Source organism: Somniosus microcephalus, chromosome 20 (genome assembly GCF_052327205.1).
Source record: "Somniosus microcephalus isolate GS21.2 chromosome 20, FLI_Smic_1.0, whole genome shotgun sequence".
In the NCBI taxonomy this organism is placed as follows: domain Eukaryota; kingdom Metazoa; phylum Chordata; class Chondrichthyes; order Squaliformes; family Somniosidae; genus Somniosus; species Somniosus microcephalus.
Window position 1 is genome coordinate 40264284 of NC_141006.1, and position 22785 is coordinate 40287068.

At 42.8% G+C, this 22785-nt stretch overlaps 1 protein-coding gene across 3 annotated transcripts in view; it reads right to left on the minus strand.

Annotated features, from left to right (window-relative positions):
- Nucleotides 1-254: 254 nt before the first annotated feature.
- fhl3a (four and a half LIM domains 3a) overlaps nucleotides 255-22785 on the minus strand; it is a 112078-nt gene continuing 89547 nt past the window's right edge. For all 3 annotated transcript variants that reach the window (XM_085962480.1, XM_085962482.1, XM_085962481.1), the window contains exons 3-6: nucleotides 19428-19602; nucleotides 17023-17192; nucleotides 14581-14767; nucleotides 255-4955 (exon numbers count right to left, since the gene is read on the minus strand). In XM_085962480.1, coding sequence (XP_085818606.1) covers nucleotides 4804-4955; nucleotides 14581-14767; nucleotides 17023-17192; nucleotides 19428-19602 — 684 coding nt within the window. In that variant the 3' untranslated portion in view covers nucleotides 255-4803. The remainder of the gene's footprint in view (nucleotides 4956-14580; nucleotides 14768-17022; nucleotides 17193-19427; nucleotides 19603-22785) is intronic.

A 22785-nucleotide genomic window follows, 5' to 3' on the forward strand; every position in this document is an offset into this window, starting at 1 on the left:
CATGTGCACTTTCCAGCAGCAGTGATGAGGAATTGGGACTTCTTCCGACTTCCCTTCCCTACCCGGGGGCATGGAGACCAATCACAGCGATGCTACTGCTGCACTTGCGAGGACCAGATCACTCAGCACAGATCGCAGATCAAACCTGGGGGCTTGTCACGGGGGCGCATATGCCCACTGAGCCACCTGCTAGCGTTTAAATAATCCGAGTGTATCGGATAAAGGAGAAGAGAAACATCAAAGCCAAATGAAGGTTCAGTTTAATTTTTTTTTATTGTGTAAGCATTTTAGAGACACATAAATGAAAACGTAAGTAAGTCAGACAGGACAACTACACTAAGCAAACATTGTATGCTGCTGTTCACAGCTCTCATGTTAAACAATACACAGTACACTCTGACTTACCAGCATCAAAGCTTTTACAATAGTGTTAGATATAAACATTGCCTAGGTGATTAATAATAAAAAAAAATCATCATGCATAACATTCTGTTATATGTAAACTTTCTTGTGACATGTGGGACTGGCCCACCACTCCCAATAGCACTTGGTTACAAATAACGTGATAAAAACAGGAAAATACTTTTAAAAGAGCAAGAAACAAAAAAAAAACAATGCACACACCAACAATGTTTGGCAATTTTACACATTTTTAGTGGTAACACCAAGGGAATTTCGATGGGTAGACAAGCTGGAATGTATGCATAACATCCATCGCTGAGGCCACGGTGTTGGCAGATAATTCTACTTTAATGTTTCATACATAAGATTTTAGATACCCCTCAAATGGCATGGCTTTAGATCTTGTCCTCTTCTCTACAAATCTCTGTTAACACTTCTTATCATTCTCAATCCCTGCTAATAAAAACTAACTGAGGTGGACACTGTTTGGGGGGGGGTGGAGGGGGGGGCGGGCTGGTGGCAGGTAGTTCTTGCTAAGGGCTGTCGCCTTAGAAGGGCATTAGTCTTGTATCTGTTGGGCTGCTGGAAGGATTCAGGTGGGAAGCAACCCACTGGATACCTATTACCTACAGGCAGATCATTAAAACAATCTTTTTAAATTAAAGATGCTAACCTTACACCTGTGGCATGGATGAATATGAATACAGTTTATTGGACAGGCTCCTCGAGTTGAGGTGCCTTCTCATGCAGTTAGCTGATCTAAGGTAACCTTGCACATTGATAATGCTCATAATGATTACATCACAGCCAAGTGTGACCCTGTCCTCATCTGGTACGCCCAACAGAAGTCACTGCATAGTAATTAGGAGTGGGATCACGGGCCATTTATTCCCTCCCTACCCCAGGAGTGCTGAGGCCAACTGAGATCAGCTACCAGAATAGGCCAGGGATCAAACCTGGATCTGTATAGCTCCAAGACTGCGAGGTGACCTCTGCACCACCTGGGTAGTCACTTCTATTTTCTATTTAATGAAAGGTACTGGTTATAAATTATTCCATGTCGTAAGTGATAGTTCAGTGCCATTTTCCTACCCAGCCACCCCCTTTGGTAATGTGAATAGAATAATCACACTAAAAACCATTCTACAACCACCATCAGCACCATACTGATAAATCAACTTTTAGCAGTGTGAACCAACTATGCTAAATCCTGCCACTCCCTCCCTCCTCCTCTCTCCCAGATAGATCATACCACCTCAACAAGGAAACTCCATCCAACAACTCTCCATTGCAAGATGGAAAATTCACTCGATTGACAAGCTAGCCCTAGGATTCGAAGCAGTGTCCACAGTACTTGAGTCTCTAGTGACCTGGTGCCCATCCCACTGCTACCTCATGGTGCTTAGCCATTGTACAGAATGTCAGATCGGGAGCTACTATAACTGGGGGGTGGTAATGATTTCCTTTAACGGTAAAATTGTAATGGCAAATATTATGAGGGATGTGTGATACGTTCTAACTGCATCTGTACACATGAACACTAAACCATAAACCTCAATCAGAGACTGGGTGGATTCAGAATTCTATCAGCTCTAATCCGACTGTCGTAAACAGGGCTTCATATTTACAGTAAGGTTTTAGAGTGAAGCCAGTAACACAGCAGGAATGTTTGTATTTCCAATCCTTTAATCCACCTACTTTTGAGCAGTTGAAATGCAACTTAATCAGTGACTTTACAGAATGGACTTTCACCAAAACTCGACAGCTTATCTTGTATAGTGAAGCACTAATCCTGACTGCTCAGTAGAAGGGTGTTCAGTATGGGCAGCAGAACAAACACTGTGGCTAAAATAAATGGGAAAAAAACCCTAGTTTTTGTTGTCAAATGGTATCTTTGGAATTATTGACAAGACACAGCTGAACCATAATTTGTATTGCACAACGCTGCTCATCACTACAGTTCTGCTTGTGGAGATTTCCAAATAGGTCCCATTTAAGTCAGTCAAATGTAAAGTGTTAATGAGACTCTCTGATAGCAATGTCTTTGGTCCACTCAAAATAAATGTCACTCCCACAGTACACCCTACCTCTCTTAGACAATGGTCTAGACATCTATTGAAAAACATAATTGCGCCTTTTTCAATATTGTGTGAAATACAAAATTCCAAACCCAGCTCGTGGTCTCAATTTTAAATCTGTTCCAAACAGACTGGGATTTTCCATATAAAGGTATAAAACACCCTCTGTCTCTTTTAGTTGTTACTTGGTTTATTTGTCCCATTAACGCCAAATGCAACCGTGCATTTCTCACCTGTTTGAAGCCATTGAGCCATTTCATGTCTCTCAGGCAAACGAGTGGTGAACTCTCTCTTAGATCAGATCTATTTTCTGTAAATGCTGACAGGCGTAATGGGCCAGGCTCAGTTTTCCATTTCAGTTTTAACAAGTAGTCCAAATTAATGGCACTGTTAGCACAAGTGCTGCATAATGGGTCAGGGGTGTTCCACCTGAGCCATCATTTCAATATCACAACAGGGATTAGGGAAGAGATCAAGCGAGCAAAGATCAAGTGACTTGTTAATTGATCCTTAGATCAGGGAAACTGCACAATTAAATTGGGCAACTTGTCTTATGCAGGCCAAGGATTGTGCTCCCCCACTACACGACCATTATTTTACGAGTCATTTACTATAGTCCCAATCTATTCTGTGCCATTCTAATAAGTGCTGCAGTGAGAACAACATGAAACAGTGCCTTATTAGTGAATGAGTTAATGTGGCTTCTGATTGATCTGTGGTTAATGAACTATGTGCCTGACTGAAAACCTACTTAATGAATGATCAGGTCAGGTACCCGACTCCTAGTGAGCTGCAGTGATCCTGGTGCCAAGGTCTGACATAGTTAAGGTGGAGCTAACTGCACTAGTTAATGAATAACAGATATAATCGCATGCTCTGTTGTACTGTAGTATTATAATTGAGGTTGTCCTTCTCAAGATTGGGTTGGACAAAAGACACTTTCAGGCATTTGCTTTATCCTTTCAGAATACCTACTGTCTTTCTAGTTGATTCTTAAATGAATCTACTGTTGGGTCTTAACCACTCTCCTGACAAACCATTCCAAATGATGATCACCCTTCACATAAAGAAATACTTCCGGTTGTCTGCCCTAAATTTCCACCTCACAACCCAAAACAATGTCCTCTTGTTCTGCTGCCCCTGGTGTACCCGACAGTATCTGAATGATCTGTGAAACCTCTGCTGTCACAAGCCTCCTCAGAGATCCGCACACCAACCCATGTGTATGATGTGTTTCTCTCTGTGCTCCAGCATTGCCAATCTGTTGACTTTCACCATATGGAAAAATGCCTCCTGCCAAGTTCAGAGCCATGCGGCAGAATCAAGGCCAGAACCTGTTGAGAAGTCAATGACCTCATTGCTCATTCAACCAACTGGAAATAATATGGTGGTATGAGTGACTAGAAAAAGGGTGTAGAATAATAGTAACTTTGAAGTACTATCCTCACCTAAAGATGGTGTTTCATACTTTAAAAAAAATGGTTTTGGTGGACTTCCAGTACCTCACCAAGTTACTATTCTTCATGTGCGTGACCCTGGACAGTGAATATCAATGGGCTGGGGGGGAATTACTGACAAGCCACTTCTATCTTTAGTTTGATATCCATACACATGTACTTCCACTTGCGATCACAAGATAGTGATCAGCAGCAAGAGCCCTGGCTGGTTTTTCTACTCCCTAGTCCAGTAATTGTAGCCTCCTAGCATGACCCTGGCTGCAATCAGCAAACTCAGCACAGTCTAGGGATCAAACCCGAGTCCTTCAGGGCTGAATGGCTCAGCATCATCCCAACTTGGGCTGGGGTGCAAAATGGGTGGTACTGGATCACCCAGCACGATCTACCTGTCCATTGAAATCAATAGAAAGCAAAATTGGGCAGGCAGGGTGTAGAATGGGCAGCCGATCTTGCACCCCCACCATTTACATACTGAACCATCAGGAAAGCTTAGTTGCTAACGAGTCATTTTAGATGCGTTATATAAAAGCGTGGTGAGCTTAATTCTATTGAATAAATAATAACAGAATTGGCCACTTCGATGTCCCATCTGATGTGAATGAAAAAACAAATAATTTGGCTGTTGTTCTTCTTGCCTAGAGAGTTGTTGAGCATCGCTGGTAAGATAGAGAGGCATAGGGGAAGAGGAAGCAACCTGTTAAATCTTTATTGTACAAGTTTATCAATGTAGGAAATGTCACCAGGAAAGTGTAAAAGGAAAGGTTTTCTCCAAGATACAAACTGTGCTTTAAATGGCCTAATGCTGCACTGGTGCAATTTAGGTGTACAAAAATATATGAAGAGTGGAACTGGTGTCAGCAATCAATTCATAAGTCACTGTTACATTCACGGCAAAGAATGTCATCCTTCTCAGGGAAAAATCCCTTTCCGACCAGCGAGGCCGAGCATCGCGAGCAGGAGAAGCAACTCTGGTGCCACTGGCGATCTTCAAAGGAAATGTATTTGCCTCCTCCGAAACCTTTAGAGAAAGAACAGAGTTTTTAAGAAACAGCCTCAAGCAAACTGCAAAAAGGTGCGCTGTAAATTCTGACTGAAGTGTTTGAAGTGGAGAGGCAAGCTCTGTTCAATAACAGTGCTCAACAACACTTGCAGTGCCAGCTGCAGCAAGTCTGTGCAACAGGACAGGGTGGTGAATCTTTGGAATTCTCTACCCCAGAGGGCTGTGGAGACTCAGTCGATGAGTATATGCTAAACAGAGATCGATAGATTTTTGAATATTAAGGGAATCAAGAGATATGAGGATAGTGCTGGAAAGTGGAGCCGAGGTAGAAGATCAGCCATGATCTTATTGAATGGCGGAGCAGGCTCGAGGGGCCGAATGGTCTACTCCTGCTCCTATTTCTGATGTTCTTATGTTCGATGACCAGCCCACATTTGAAAACTTGCTATGCGATAGAATGAGAAGGGGCAACGGCAATGCAGCCAAAGCTTCCTATACCAAATTTAGAAGACTACCATGATTACAAAAGTCACCGCCACCTAGTTTGTCCTAAACATGTATACTGGGCAAGGCAAACTCATTCTCCAGAAAAATTGTAGGATGTAAAACTATAGGATGCACAGGAATAAGGGGCTGAATGGCCTCCTTCTGTACTGCAAGATTCTCTGATAAACTCTACAACATCATTTAGCTTTTCTTCCTTTTCAGTGAAATTGGTCTGATTCTAAATTCAATGACCACTATTCAGAAAATCCATGAAGCCAAGTGACAGGATTACCAGATCACAGGCTTGAACATGATCAAACTGAATCAAGTGGCTAACTTACTGAATCGGTTTCCTCCCCCCCACCCACCCCTGTATGCCCACTGCCAATTCCCCCCTTCTCTCTTGAAGGTACAGACTCTTAATGCTTGGGTGTGGTGCCAATATCTCTCAAGTTACCATTCTTCATGTGTGAGCCTAGTCAGCGAGTGCCAGCAGGGTATTTGACCAGGAATGCTCAGAAACAGTGGCGAGGGGGGTAATTAGAGCAGAGTCCAATGTGTGCACATTTCAGCAGGAGTCAGTGGAGAGCAGTCAAGAGCTGGAACCCTGGCTGATTTTTCTCCACCCTTACCTGGGAGCTCGAAGGTCTGCTGCTCTCACCGAGTTCAGCTAACTCAGCACAGACTGGGGGATCAAGCCTGTGGCTGTCCTGCTTTGTAATTTCAGCAGCACACAAGCTCTTATATTTACTTAACCTAGGTTTTCTATTTTCTTTTGATTTTCTCTGTATTTTTCCTGTCAGAAAACATCAGGCTTCAATTGAAGGAAGCATCTTGCAAAATTCAAAAGATCAAATAACAGATTTTCAAGAATTTGTTCAATTCACTGGAATTTTGCATCCTTTTAGGAAATTTTAATCAGTGCTCACTCCTACTTTAAAAAAAAATCTTTCAACTCTTAAAGCTGCATATGACTGCACCAGACAGAGAGCAAGGTCACTTAGATAGAGGACTATGCGCAGTTTCAAGTACTAAGGCACATTAAAAAATAGGCCGAATTATATCATAATTCATGCATCTCACATAACTGCAATACACAGGCCTACCTCGGTATCCATTGTAAGGTTTGTTAGTGGCCCCACAGATTTACTGTGTATACACTAGCATCGTTGTTGTTAATCAAAGAGGCATAAATTAGGACACAGATTATTTTATAAGGCTTTGTATTCTTAGATCAAAAGGCCCTGTAGAGTTGCTCGTCAGCATTCCAGTGCTCACCGCTGATACTATTACTGTTGCTGTTAAGAGCCCTTTATTATTGTTAATTTAAGAGATACTGCTGCGTATACCTTACGACATTATCACAAAATACTTGATGCCCGAGAGGCATTTCTTCAAAAGCTTCAACTCGTGTTTTGGCACCACACTAAGAAAAACATTGGGATATTTATCTTTGATTTCTGCCACATGAAATCCTTTCATGTATGACAGAAGTGTTTCTGATATTCCTGTGAATATGGCAGAATGTGCCTGGAGGTGCAGTTTATAACAGTAGTGAACCTTTTGTCTCAGTTGGGAGTCTTTATTCACGAAAAAGTCAGCTACCAGAAAGATAACTTTCTGGTAAAAGCAAAGGATCAGTGGAATCAATATTTAAAAATTGTTACTTGCAAAGGGCCAGGGTCTCGGAGAAGTTACAGACGAGAACATTAAAACAACAAAATAGGATTGCTTTGTTCTTGTAGAAGTGTTTTAAGTTCCCAACTGCCCGCGCTTTCCCTTTCAGCCCTGGACTCTAGGCCTCGGGCTTCTCCCTATTCAGCTGACAAAGGGTATTCATCTGTCAGGTGGATTGGCCCCGCTCATTTTTCTCCACCGAGAGATGGAATCCTTCTGTGATGTGATTGACTCAGCATAGAAACCCAGTTCAGAGCCACAAAAAAAAAGTACAGATAATGAGGGCAACCAAGTTCAAATATGTGTGGCTGGGTTTCAAATCTGGGCCTGCTGGGAGGTTTCGGATTGGGTGGTGCAGTGGTTTCCAAGGCCAGATCAATGGAATGAAAGTCTCTTCTGCCTAATGGCTCCAAGGAAAATGGTGTGCCCAAATCACAAAGCTACCCAGGGCAAACTGGTCAGTCTGAATCGTACATAGGAAATGCAAATATCACACTGGTACAGCAGAGGGTGCTCTGTGGTTGTGGTTAAGGTACATTGTTGTAACAATATACTCCGCTCCATTACATCTCCCAAGAGCGACATACCTCACTTGGATAAGCACAAAAATGATAAATTTAAGAAACTTGTCTCACCCAATTGCAGGTCTAGCACTTTACTACTAAAACCGTTGTGCTGCTGTCAAGAGCATGACATTTTAATGTTTTCATTATTTTCTACAGACGTGTTATGTCAGTACATCGAAGTAAAATATTTAGTGCACAAACTGTCGCAGGGATAAGTTACTGGCCAAATCCATAATACCTGGACACTCCACAGAAATGGAATACATGGTTATACTGCATGCTTGTGAGGTGGAAATGCCCCATAATCGGCTGACGGCCCATGCCAGACGTGCAAAACAATTCCAACCTAATCTAAAATTGGGCAAAACCAAAATAAAGGTTGATGCAATGTCTGGCTGGAGGATAGGTTCTATTTGAGATGGTCTGCATCACCTAAAACAGCACAAACCCTCTGTTTAAAGCATAGGAGCACATTTTATATCAGACTAGAATGCGTTAACAGTCTGTGCAGTCTCATAGTATTGGTGGTCGATGATATAGTGGGATTTACATAGAAATTACAACACAAACAGGCCGTTCAGCCCAACCAGTCCATGTTGGTGTTTATCCTCCAGAAGAGCAGTCGCCCTAATCTCATGCAGCTGCCCTGTTCCCACATCCCTTTATTCGCCTTTCCTACAACCACCTATCTAACCTATTCTTAAATGTTGCCATGATCTCTGCTTCAATCATCAACTCCGATAGTGCATTTCACAGCTTCACAATCTGCTGTGTAAAATTTTTTTCTCCCGCTCTATCCTGAATCTTTCACATTTAATCTTGTATCTCGGTCCCTTTCATTCTAGACTCCTCAAACACTGGAAACAACCTATTTCTTTCTCCTCTGTCCCATCTCTTCAGAATCTTAAGCACCTCTATCAAATCATACCATAATCTCTGTTCCAACAAAAACAGTCCCAATTTTTCAACACTTTCTTCATATTTATATTTCCTCATACCAGGCGGCATTCTATTGCCTCTGCACTGTACCCTCTCTATTGCCTCGACAGCTTTCCTGTTGTGTGGAGCCCAAGATTGCACACAATACTCCAACTGTGGTCTTAGTGTTTTGTATAATCACTATTGCATCTCGACTTTTATTTTCTTTACCTCTTGCAATAAAGCCCAGCATTCCTTTAGCAATAAAGCCCAGCATTCCTTTAGCTTTTTAAAAAATATAAATGGCCTTATTCACTTCAGGTGCAGCTTTTAATGTCTTTTGAACTTGAACTCCCCAAACCTTTCTGCTCTTTCACATCATTCAGATCATCATCATCATCATCCAGATCAACAACAACAACTTTTATTTATCTAGCACCTTTAACATAGCAAGACATCCCAAGGCGCTTCACAGAGTATTATAAAACAAAATTTGACACACAAGGAGAAATTAGGGAAGGTGACCAAAATCTTGGTCATAGAGATAGGTTTTAAGGAGCGTCTTAAACAAGGAAAGAGAGGTAGCGAGGCGGAGAGGTTTAGGGAGGGAATTCCAGAGCTTAGGGCCTAGGCAGCTGAAGGCACGGCCACCAATGGTTGAGCGATTAAAATCAGGGATGCTCAAGAGGCCAGAATTAGAGGAGTGCAGATATCTCGGGGGGGGGGGGGGGGGCGGGGTGGTGTTGTGGGACTGGAGGAGATTAGAGATATGGAGGGGCGAGGCCATGGAGGAATTTGAAAACAAGGATGAAAATGTTTAAAAGAGACGCTGCTTAACCAGGAGCTAATGTAGGTCAGTGAGCAGAGGGGTGATGAGTGAATAGGACTTGGTGCAAGTTAGGACACGGGCAGCCGAGTTTTGGATCACCTCAAGTTTACATAGGATAGAATGTGGGAGGCCAGCCATGAGTGCGTTGGCACAGTCACGTCTAGAGGTTTCAGAGGCATGGATGAGGGCTTCGGCAGTGGATGTATTCAAATCTTACTTTTTTAAAGAAAAAAATGTACCACCTCACACTTGCATTCCACCATCTTATAAATATCCCCTTCTATCTTCCTTTGCTCCTCAGAATTAAATTGACTTTGCCTCCTATTTTAGTATCGTGTGCAATTTTTGCCACCAGTCCATGTAGCTCTGTATCTAGATGTAGAGTGAAGAGTGAAGTGGTTCCAGAACAGAACACGGTGGGACCCTGCTACCCACTGCCATCCACTGAGAGACTGCCCTCAACTGCTAATCGGTTTCCTCCTTTCTAACCATTTGTTAATCCAGTTTGCTCTCCTTCCCTAAATTCCATGCCCTTTAATCTTCTCCAATTGTCTCCTGGTGGTATCTTGTCAAAGGCTTTCTGAAAGCCCATGTGCACCACCATTCATTGCATTTCCCCAATCCACCATATCTGTCACTTCAACAAACTCAATCAAACATGATCTGCCTTTCTGAAATCTATGTTGGCTGCTTCTAATTACTTTCTCTTCATCTAGCTATTTAGTAATTTCATCTTTAATTGAAGATTACAAAATGTTCCCTACTAAAGATGTTAAACTAACTGGCCTGTACTTATCTTGGTTAGCTCTGCTGCCCTTTGTGAAAACGGATGTTACATTGGCTGCTTTCCAGTCCTCCAGCACAGATCCACTCTCAATAGTGCCCTGAAATATCAATTTGAGCCTCTACTATTTCTTCCCTTATTTCACACACAGGATCCTTGAATGTATCTAGTCTGGTCCCAGCACTTTTTTTTTGTTCTCCTTTAGCTTAACTAATTCCTCCAACACTTTCCCTTTATTTTACCTCTTCCCCAACACTGAAGCAAAGTGTTTGTTTCTGCTTATCCTTTACTAACTCATGATCCTCTCCTCACAGGGGCCCCCAACCTCATATTTGACAATTCTCTTTTACAGATATTATTTGTAGAATACTTTACTGTTCTTTTTAATAGGAGATTCCCTCATACTCCTTCTTGGCTTTACTTAACCCTTTCTTAACCTTGTTCTTATTCTCCTACTTCTTTAATTTGTACAAGTAAGAATTTTTAAAAAAAAATAACAAGTAAAACTTGCCCAAGTTTAGGATCAGGGTCAGAATCAGCTCCGATTGACCTGAAGTAACTATGATGTCTGCTGCTTTATACCAAGGGCTCTGTGGTTTAATGATACACAACATTAAACTGTCCAATCTGCGACTCTGCTTGGAATGAGTAACTGGACGCTGGCCTTTGGGAGAATCAACTGTAAATCCACAGCTCTGGTGTAAGTAGGGCTCCAAATATCAGGATCCTCGTGCCTAAGAGGCTGTGATACACAATGTTGTTTAAAGTCTTAACCTTAATTTCAAAAAACAAACTTATAAGAGCATGGGCAGTGCAGAAATTAGGCACAAGTGACCATAATATGATTGAATTTTACATTAAGTTTGAGAGTGATATAGTCCAATCTAAAACAAAGGTCTTCAAAACAGAGGAAACTACAAGGGTATGAGGGACAAGTTGGCCATGGTAGATTGGGAGACTACAGTAAAAGGTATGAAGATAGACACAATGGCCAACATAAGGAAATAATGCATAATTTGCAACAAACATATATTCCTCTAGGGCATAAAAACCCAAAAGGAAAAGTGATCCAACCATGGCTAACAAAAGAAATTAAAGCTAGTATTAAGTCAAAGGAGGAAACTTATAAAGTTGCCAGAAAAAGCAGTCAGCATGAGGATTGGGATCTTTTTAGAAATCAGCAAAGGGGGACCAAGAAATTGATAAAGGGAAAATGGAATACGAACACAAACTAGCGAAAAATATAAAAACGGATTGTAAAAGCTTCTATACGTATGTGAAAAGGAAAAGACTGGCGAAGGTAAATGTAGGTCCTTTACAGTCAGAGATGGGAGAATTTATAATGGGGAATGAGGAAATGGCAGAGAAATTAAATACTTTGTTTCTGTGTTCACGGCGGAAGACACAAAAAACCTCCCAGAAATATATGAGAAAACCAAGGGTGTGATGAGAATGAGGAACTTAAAGAAATTAGTAAAAAAAAACAGTACTAGCAAAATTAATGGGACTATAAAAGTTGACAAATCCCAAGGACCGGATGACCTACATCCTAGGGTTTTGAAAGAGGTGGCCATTGGAATAGTGAACGTATTGGTTGTCATCTTCCAAAATTCTGTAGATTCTGGAACGGTTCCTGCAGAATGGAGGATAGCAAATGTAACCCCACTATTTAAGAGAGGGAGAGAGAAAATGGTGAACTACAGACCTGTTAGCCTCACATCAGTAGTTGGGAAAATGCTGGTATCTATTATAAAGGATGCAATAACTGGGCACTTAGAAACTAATAGTAAGATTGGGCAGAGTCAACATGGATTTATGAAAGGGAAATCCTGTTTGACAAACCTATGGAGTTCTTTGAGGATGAAACTAGTGGAGTAGACAATGGGGAACCGGTAGATATGGTGTATCTGGATTTTCAGAAGTCCTTCGATAAGGTCCCACACAAGAGGTTGATGAACAAAATTAGGGCACATGGAATTGGGGGTAATATACTAGCATGGATTGAGAATTGGATAACAGACAGAAAACAGAGTAGGGATAAACAGGTTTTTGTCAGGATGGCAGGCTGTGACTAGTGGGGTACTGCAAGGATCGGTGCTTGGGCCCCAGCTATTCACAATCTATATTAATGATTTGGATGAGGGGACTAAATGTAACATTTCCAAATTTGTTGATGATACAGAGCTAGGTGGCAGTGTCAGTTGCGAAGAGGATGTGAAGAGGCTTCAAGGGCATCTCGACAGGCTCAGTGAGTGGGTGAGAACATGGCAGATGGAATATAATGTGGATAAATGTGAAGTTATCCACTTGGTAGAAAAAACAGAAAGGCAGAGTATTTCCTAAATGGTGAAAGATTGGGGAATGCAGATGTTCAAAGGGACCTGGGTGTCCTTGTACATGAGTCACTGAAAGTGAATGTGCAGGTGCAGCAAGCCATTAGGAAGGCAAATGGTATGCTGGCCTTCATTACAAGAGGATTTGAGTACAGGAGTAAAGAAGTCTTACTCCAATTATGTAGGGCCTTGGTGAGACCACACCTGGAGTACTGTGTACAATTTTGGTCTCCTTACCTAAGGAAGGATATACTTGCCATAGTGGGAGTGCAACGAAGGTTCACGAGATTGATTCCTGGGATGGCGGGACTGTCGTATAAGAGGAGATTGAGTAAACTAGACCTGTATTCTCTTGAATTCAGAAGAATGAGAGGGGATCTCATTGAAGGATACAAAATTATTACAGGGCTTGATAGGGTGGATGCTGGGAGAATGTTTCCCTTTGCTGGGGAGTCTAGAACCAGGGGCCACAGCCTCAGGATAAAGGGTAGGCCATTTAAGAAATTTCTTCACACAGAGGGTGGTCAATCTTTGGAATTCTCTACCCCAGAGGGCTGTGGAGGCTCAGTCATTGGGTATATTCAAAACAGAAATCGATAGATTTCTGACTAGTAAGGGCATCAAGGGATATGGCGATAGGGCCGGTGAATGCAGTTGAGGCAGAAGATCAGCCATGATCTCATTGAATGGCAGAGCAGGCTCGAAGGGCCAAATGGCCTACTGCTGCTCCTATTTCTTATGTTCTTAAAGCTATTCTAATCCATTACTTTCTTGCAATTAAATTTCAGTGTTGCGAGTGTTTGTGCTCGTTAACTAGCAGACATACTAGAAGGGTTAATTCAGTAATTCCATGCTTCCAGCAGCAAAGCTGCGCTCAAAGGAGCTTGGGCCAGAGATAGGCCTACAACACTGGAACCTCGATTCTTCATTCTGCGATTCATGTGAGCATAGCTCCCCATTGGAATTGCATAATTAGCCATAGAGTTCAGGGCAGGAATGGATTATCCTACATTACAACAGCGACTACACTTCAAAAGTACTTAATTGGCTGTGAAGCACTTTTGGGACATCCGTGGTCCTTTAAGGCTTTCCTTAAAACCTACCTCTTTGACCAAGCTTTTGGTCATCTGTCCTAACATCTCCTTATTTGGCTCGGTGTCAAATTTTATTAGGACAGATTTGTGAAGCGCCTTGGGATGTTTACTACATTAAAAGGTGCTATATCAATGCAAATTGTTGGTGTTGTGAAAGGCGCTATATGTCGAACTTGCTTTTATGTAGCACCTTTCACAAATTCAGGACATCCTAAGGCACTTTACAGCCAATTAAGTACTTTTAAAGCATAGTCACTGTTGTAATGTAGGAAATTCAGCTGCCGCTTTGCCATTGCTCATCTTTGATTAGTGCCATGAGATCTTTGACGTCTACCTGAGAGAGACTTGGTTCAATGTCGCATCTGAAAGACAGCGCCTCCGACAGTGCAGCACTCCCTCAGTACTGCACTGAAGTCTCAGCCTAGATTATGTGCCAAGTCTCTGGAGTAGGACTTGAACCGACAACCCTCGGACTCAGAGCTGAGAGTGCCACTACTGAGCCAAGGCCAACACCGGACATAATAATCTTTTGTCTGTGCAGATTAATGTGCCAATCAGGTCTTGGTCGGTAGGCCTTAGATGCAGAGTAAAACTTAATTGACTCAGTTATAAACAACTTGGACTGGTAGCAAATTATATGCTTCGGCCAACACCTCTGATATATGGGTAAAGCTTAAGTGTACAGAATGTGAGACCATGGAGCACTCCCGAATGGCCTTCTCCTGCTCCGGTTTCTATTTCTTACATTCTAACAGAGAATCATTTTTCAGTTAACAATCTGAATAAGTGCAATGTGAATCGGAGCAGTCTATAATGTAGTCACCGTTTTTAATGAGAAACACTTTGCAGAAATTCTAGCACTGTTGCAAGATAATAGGATTGTTCCCAGTTTCAGTTCGATCGGCAGACAGCCAGGAGAGCATAGTTCGAAGAGGTTGAGATACACAGCGGTTTACCTGTGATGGGCTTGGCACAAGCTGCACATTTCTTGGCATACAGGTTCCCAAAACACTTGAGGCAGTATGGAGAGTCCTCCCGGGAGGTGAAGTGCTGGCCAGCCAGCTGAGTCTTGCACCCGTTGCAGACAAAGCATTCCTTGTGATAAGGCTCATCGTGATAAGTAACACCTCCTTTGGTCAAGGCCTGCACAATCATTCAGAAGAGGAGATTATTAGAATTATCATTGCATCAAATTCATTTGTCACTAGCTTTCTACACAAGGATATTCCAGCAGTCTGTAGAGGCTTAAGAAGACTCTTCAGGTACAAAAGCATTTTAAAAGGGTGTTAATAGGAGAGTCTGTGAGTAGATTAGCTATTGGCATCTTCATGCTTTTATGCTATATAACTGCAGTGTTGAAACAAGTGCTCTTAAAATGAAGGACTCTCGGGAATTAATGCTTGCTGAGTATCAACACTATACTGAGCTACACCAGCTGGCTGTGCAGAGTGGTTGGAGAAAAGCACTTGAGAGATGCGATAGTTTGTGAAACCATTCAGTGCGGATTGTATTGGTAGGGAAACAGTCATAAGAATATGTGAGGAAAGGATATTTGGTTCCTCAAACCAAGTTCATTCTTCACACCACATGAGCCACACACAGGTTGCCCTATCATAGCCAACTCATCTAATCGGAGGGAAACAGCCAACCACAGGTAATCCTTCAAGAAGTTATTGACTAGTTCCATGACTTAGTGGCCCAACTGCAGGTTGAGTTCTGTCCATACAAATTTCCTAATCCTAAAACTACAAAAAGGTGCCAATTCAACTCTAACTGAGAATGTGCAGTTATATAACATTGGACAAGTCTTTTCATTGCTCTGGTATTCTGTTGTACCAATAGTGAGAAATAAGGAGACTTGAACTTTCTGTAAGCAGTAAATGTACCAAGTGTCAGCTATGGCTCAGTTAGTAGCACACTCACCTCTGAGGTCAGAAGGTTGTGGGTTCAAGTCCCACTCCAGGAACTTGAGCACACAAATCAAAGCTGACACCCCAGTGCAGTGTTGAGGGAGTGCTGCACTGTTGGAAGTGTCATCTTTCGGATGAGATGCTAAACCGAGGCCCCATCTGCTCTCAGATGGACGCAAAAGATCCCATGGCACTATTTTGAAGAAGAGCAGGGGAGTTATCCCAGTGTCCTGGGGCCAATATTTATCCCTCAATTAACATCACCAAAACAGATTATCTGGTCATTATCACATTGCTGTTTGTGGGAGCTTGCTGTGTGCAAATTGACATTTCCCACATTACAACAGTGACTACACTCCAAAAAAGTACTTTATTGGCTGTAAAGCGTTTTGAGATGTTCAGTGGATGTGAAAGGTGCTATATAAATGGAAGTCTTTCTTTCTTTTAAGGAAGTTATGCTAAACCTTTATAACTCACTGGTTAGTCCTCAGCTGGAGCATTGTGTCCAATTCTGGGCACCACACTTTAGGAAGGATGTCAAAGTTTAGGAAAGGGTTCAGAGGAGATTTACTAGAATGATGCCGGGGATGAGGGACAGTTATGTGGAGAGACTAGAGAAGCTGGGATTGTTCTCCTTAGAACAAAGAAGGTTAAGGAGATTTAATATAGGCGTTCAAAATTATGAAAGGTTCCGATAGAGTAAATAAGGAGAAACTGTTTCCACTGGCAGGAGGGTCAGTAACCAAAGGACACAGATTTAAGATAATTGGCAAAGAATCAGAGGGGAGAGGAGAACTATTTTTTTATGCAGCGAGTTATGACAATCTGGAATGCACTACCAGAAAGGGTGTTGGAAGCAGATTCAATAGTAACTTTCAAAAGGAAATTGGATAATTACTTGAAAAGGAAAAATTTGCAGGGGTCTGGGGAAAGAGCAGGGGAGTGGGACTTATTTGGATAGCTCATTCAAAGCACCATCACAGGCATGATGGGCTGAATGGCCGCCTTCTGTGCTGTATCATTCTATGTACCACTCAACTTTCAAGGGGCTTTTTAAAAATCTGTCAGATGAAATGAGTCCTGGTGTAAATGCTGGCAGCAGCACTTTATTATTAGAGGCAGAATAATTAGCCACTGGGTTAAATCCCTCTCCCGATTAGCATTAACTTTACAGATAAAGAAATAGGGCCCATAAAAGAGATTTGAGCTGCTCAATAAAAATATCAAAACTGCCAGAATCCTCTTGGCGTTAGCTTGTACATCTGTTTAAACAACAGCCCAAAGGGTGAAAATTCCTCTTGTTGCAGCCTAGACTCCATTTAGCTACACAGTTGTACTTCCTGCCCTTTCATACAGCTGGGAGGTCACTTAAAATGGCACCCGCCATAGATATATGGCCATTCCTAGCTCCAGTGTGAAAGGACAATCAGTGCCCAAAAGAGGTAAGCAGTGCACTAGAGTATTCTCAAATCAAGGCTCAGTCAGTACCTTCTTGCAGCGAAAACATCGTGGAGCAAAGTGGTTCTCATAGCAAGGCACACAGTAAATCTCGCTCTTATCGGGAACAAAAGCCTTCGATCCTATTGGCTGCTCACAGGTGTGACAAATAAAGCAGGCTTCATGCCAGGTGCTACCATTGTATTCAAGCTTACGGGTACCTGGAGAGAGGCAGAAACATTACTCCCCATCATGCAATAGCTCATTTGTAACACACAGCAATGCAACACCACTGGGCTGACTGGGTAATGCAGCAGCTGGGACTGAGGAACCAGAGTCTTATCAATGGCTCAGTGGGGCGGATGTTCTCTTCGGCCCCCGGGCGCAGGAGCTCGTCAGGGCGGAAGCAGTCATCGTAAATTTGTGCGCAAGCTGCTCCTGATTTTCCATCCATTGACATCGGTGACGAGTTTAAAGGGTATGTATATAGTATGCAGCTTAATGCATTAGCTTAGATTGTAGAAGTTTGTGCCTGTGCTCTTAATAATCATACCTGCATCATTCCCTTACTGACTATACCCAGGGCTCTTTGTTTTTTCCCCCCTGCTCGTATCCTAAAGATGTTGAGCTATACTGGTGTATGGTTCCATGGACAGCAAGTGTCCACTGGTACCTCACCCAAACAGCAAGTCTTCGTGTATGAGCCTCGAGACCAATGTTCCCTCTAATTTAGTTTCCCGTGCACGGTCCCTTTAAGTTTGCTGTGCGGCCGCGCATGCTCGGTATCTTCTCCAGCGGCCTGAGCGGGACCTCCCGATCGATGTGCGGCTGCGCGCCCACACACCTTAGAGCGGAACATTGCTTGAGACACCGTGAACGTTGCATATTTACTGGGGGGGGCACAGCTGAACGCAACCTTGATCTCATGCATGTACGTGCCAGCAAGTTCCAGTGTCACCGGGCTGATATTTCCCTCCCTAGCCAAGAAGCTGCGAGGACCAATGTACTCCCATGACTACCGTGCTTCACCTAACTCCGCGCAGACCCAGCATCAAGCTAGAGGCCTTCCTGTTCTACACTGGCTGGTGTGTTTACTAACTGAGCCAAGAGTGGCCCATATCAGACTGTTGATTATACCCTGGGCGGGGGCGGGGGGAGAAGGGGAGAAAGAGAGACGAGATTACAATCAATATGAGGAGGCTCACCCTCCAATTTTGGTGCTTCCGCAATTAGCCAGAGGACAGGAAGCCCGTGAGATTGGCAATTGTGGGAAATAATGAGTTTCAGGGTTGACAATGAGTTCTGGCTATTACCTCACTTGTGTGAAGCCTTAATCGCAATTGGCTTGCTCACCGGTTATAAATCTTTCATGCTTAAAGTCAAAAATAACCATTGACTACCTGGCACAGGAGAGTATACAGCCTCACTACTTACATGCATTATCCTTTGGGTAATTCTGATGAACACCATTTAGAAATTCAAGACCAGACTAAATAATAAGCCACTCGTCACTTTGATCAACACAAAGCATCGCCTGGAATTTCCGTGGAGATTCTCCTGATCATCCGCCATAACTTCGCCTTTCACACCGTTTCTCTGGAGCTTGCGATGATCTTCTGCCAAAGTTATGGCGGACGATCAGTAGAACGCAGCCCCAACACCATTTCTCCTTTTCGTACAATGGACTTGTGCTGGTGGGTCCGGTGTAAAGGTACCGGGACAGAGTGCATTAGTACCGGCCAGTCCCCACTGAAGATCTGATCAAGTAGATCACTGCAGTGAAGGACTTGTATTCCGCAATTTGCTGTTAACTGATCAGAATGAGTCAGTCGTCAGGACTCGAGACTAATGAGAATTTGTGGTTGCCCAATAACTTGCTGGCTTCTCACTGCAACGGAGCATGAAATGTTTCCGATGGTTGTTATGCTTAACTGGCTATAATTTTAGAAGATTGTTGGAACGGCCTAAATCATGCAGCTGGTGAATGTGTGCGAATTGGCCTGTAGACACATGTAAATGTGTAAATCTAGAGCACAGCAAAAAAAAAAGCTAAAATAATTCAACAGGGCTGAGCAAACATTTCCGCACCCAAAACAATTCAGGATTTTCAGTTTCTGTTCACTTAGGTCAGCTTTCTGATTCTTCCTCGCTCCTTAAAATCTTAATTATGAACATTTTACAACAACAACTTGTATTTATATAGCGCCTTTAGTGTAGTAAAACGTCCCAAGGCGCTGCACAGGAGTATTTTAAGACAACAAATTTGACACCGATCCACATAAGGATAAATTAGGGCAGGTGACCAAAAGCTTGGTCAAAGAGGTAGGTTTTAAGGAGCGTCTTATGAATAAAGGTGCAAAGTTACATTATCACTTTTTAATTGATTGAAGAAAACTGGTCTGACAGACTACTCCAGCAGAAGCAGGGTTTGACAAATGAGACTAAAGGGCACGTACCAGGCATGACGACCTTGTCGCAAGCAATACACTTTGAGGAGAATTCGCTGCAGTAGCAATCATTGCATAACAGCTCCTCTTCCTGACATGTAAATGGCTCGTCTGCCAGAGATCTGTCACATCGATAACACCTGAAGCAATGCTCATGGTAATGGCGGTCTTCGTAAAACAGCTCCTGACCAAAAGAATCAAAGAGAGAAAGGTGATACTTGGCAACAAGTCAGGAGGCAGCTTTTCAAGAACACGACTCAATTATGTAAGTGATTCAGAGCATTCAATGTTAACTTTCAAATTCAAATGAATCATTCTTGTGAAGAAAGAATTTGCATCTATATAATGCCTTTGATGTCCTTAGAATAGCCCCAAATGCTTCACAGCCAATGAATTACTCTGAAGTGTGGCAACCGTTGTTTTGTCGGCAAACACGGCAGCTAATTTGTGCACAAGATGTCACAAACAATAATGAGATGACTGAGCAGTTAATCTGTTTTGGGGTGTTGGTTGAGTGATGAATCTTAAATCGAAACACTGGGAGAACAACTCCGATAGAGAGACTGTCTGTCTATATAGTGACCACCAGGCATTAATTCATTAAACCAAATGCAAGGCCATCAACACCAAACATGCATATCCATCATAAACACACAATGGATTGCTGTCCATCACTATTGTCTTCCATTTTTGCTCCGATTTTCTCCCCACATCTCAAGGTGATGACATACTAGAATATGGTTCCTTGCCCAAGTGGTTACATTGCACGTTTGAGCTGGAATGGGGCATATTGCAGCCCAGCCGGATCTTATCACCAGATATTGATCAGGAGCAGGCACCCTGGACAATTCCCCCCCCCCCCCCTGAAGCAGGGGCACAGAGGCCACTTGTACTGCCGCCTTGATGGATTTCAGTTCAGTCAACGTAGATGGGACATTAAGCCTGGGGATTTTCTGGTGTGCGCGCCTCCGTTCCATGCCGAGCACCAACTTCACCAAGGGTGTGACCAGAACCTGCATTCCATAACCTGCCATTCTCGTCTCAGTGACCCCCATCTACCAGAGACTTGCATCAAAAGTTAATCTCAAGTGTTACATGACAACACGCCAAACACATTCACAATAAACATACAACTAAGCAAACAAAAAGCTCCGCGCTAACAGAAGAACCCCTCTCGGAGTGTAATAGACCATTAGAAATAGAAAGGTTGAAAATTTATTTTACAAAAAAATATTCTGTACAATTCAAATAGTGACAAATATACATTCAAATGTATCCTGCTGACAGTTCGTGACCTCCAGCAGAGTCCAGCCGCAAAGCGCCAGTCTGCCCTGCATCTCAAACGGTCAGTTAATACTATAACTCACTGTAGTACCTAAACGGCATGGTGTACCACAACTCATTGTGTGTGTCCATATATAGAAGGGAGAAAGAAATGTGCAGCAACATTTTAATTCAGTATGAATTGAAAATAATCCTGTGCATAATTACAATGGATGAGTCAGTTTGCTGTTGATGGTTTTACAGGGTGTTGGTGAAACTGATGCCCAGCGGTCACTAATGCCCAGCGGTCGCGCGCGATTGTCCGGCAGTTGATCTATGCGGGTAACCTCATCGAGAACAGTCTCACAGTTCTCATACATTTATCACTCTAAACACTATTTGGTCCCGTTTCCACTGAAATTATTGGACGGAGGGCAGATGGTGCCTTTATTGCAGTTGCACAGAGTGGATGTGACCTGCCACACAAATGAGAGCATTGCAAATCTTGAGTGAAAGCAGAACCCAGAATTTTTGAAAGTAGCTCATTAGTTACATAAAACTGAAAAGGATTTATGGTGGACAAAACAGTGCTGTGGAACCACGCTTTTTAAACAACAGAAGAATTCATTGGCTTCAGAAGCCAAAAATCCATTGTGGAGACTTGCTCAGATCAGTAAGATGTGACCTTTGGAATGAAGCTCCTCCGTTTGGAGTCCATGCCAGCAGCATGGACAGTACTCTCTAGCACAGATCCTTTTCTCCAGTTACCCATCAACACCCGGGGAGACGGTATGAAATTCACTTGTGTGCATCACAGTTCTAGCTTCAGTTACTCCAATGAATGTCTAGGCCAGTTAGGAAACCCTCTGGTGTGATAAATGTACTGGGCTGTGACATACTCACACCTACTCGGCTCCACCCACTCATCGGATAGCTTCCATATCGTATATTTGCTGAGCAACTTTTAAAAAATTCTCAGGAAGGCGCTTGCTGGCAAAGCTGGCATTTATTGCCCATCCCTAACTAATTACTTACATAATAGTCTTCTACAGATATTCACATTTATGGATCACGAAGATATATAAAACAACCTTTCTAGCTCCAATTACTGCTCAGCGGTTACGGGCACTGCCTGAACCATGAGGTGTACCCAAGGGGTGGGTGTGTGTGTTGTGTGGTGTGTGTAAGTAAAATTGAATTTGTAACTGGTGGAGGAAGTAAAAAAATGCAACAAACGATTAAAATCTGAATACTCTCATTCAGAGTCCTTCATTCTACTTGCACATCCGGAGCTATACAATCTAGGAAGGTCCCTGATTCAATCCCTGGCTTGTACGGTGTTAACTAGGGTGGAAAAAGGACCATTACAAGGAGAGGGAAAAGAAAGCAGCCAAGGTCCCTGCTCCATTGATCCTGCTGATGACAGGATCACCTGGTGATGCCTCCTCTGGTCAAATAACCATAGGGGGCATAGTCTCAGGATAAGGGGTTGGCCATTTAGTACTGAGAGGAGGAGAAATTTCTTCAGAGAGGGTTGTGAATCTTTGGAATTCTCTACCCCAGAAAGCTGTGCTCAGTCATTGAATATATTCAAGGCTGAGATCGATAGATTTTTGGACTCTAGGGGAATCAAGGGATATGGGGAATCAGGCAGGAAAGTGGAGTTGAGGTCGAAAATCAGCCATGATCTTATTGAATGGCGGACCAGGCTCGAATGGCCTACCTCTGCTCCTAGTTTTTATGTTCTTCTAACCTGGTTCCTTTCATCATCTAGGCTCACTCATGGAAGAATGGCCAGGACTGCCACTAGTGAACCCAACATGGCTTAGTGCCTCCAGGAAAGGAGAGAGAATGGGCTGCAGGGGTGGGAGCCACACTAGAAAACTCTTCCTTTTAAACACAAGGAAAAAATACTTGTTTTGAAACTTCCAAATGAAGAAAGGTCTCCTCATGCTGACATAGCTTATTTCCCACAGCGCCACCCGATGATAAAATGCCACTGATGACCTCTCTGAAGCAGTTAATGGCTGCAGTCAGGTAAATGGAAAATATTCACTTTCAGGCTTGTTTTCACTGCACAGATGAACTGATAAGAAGCAAATTG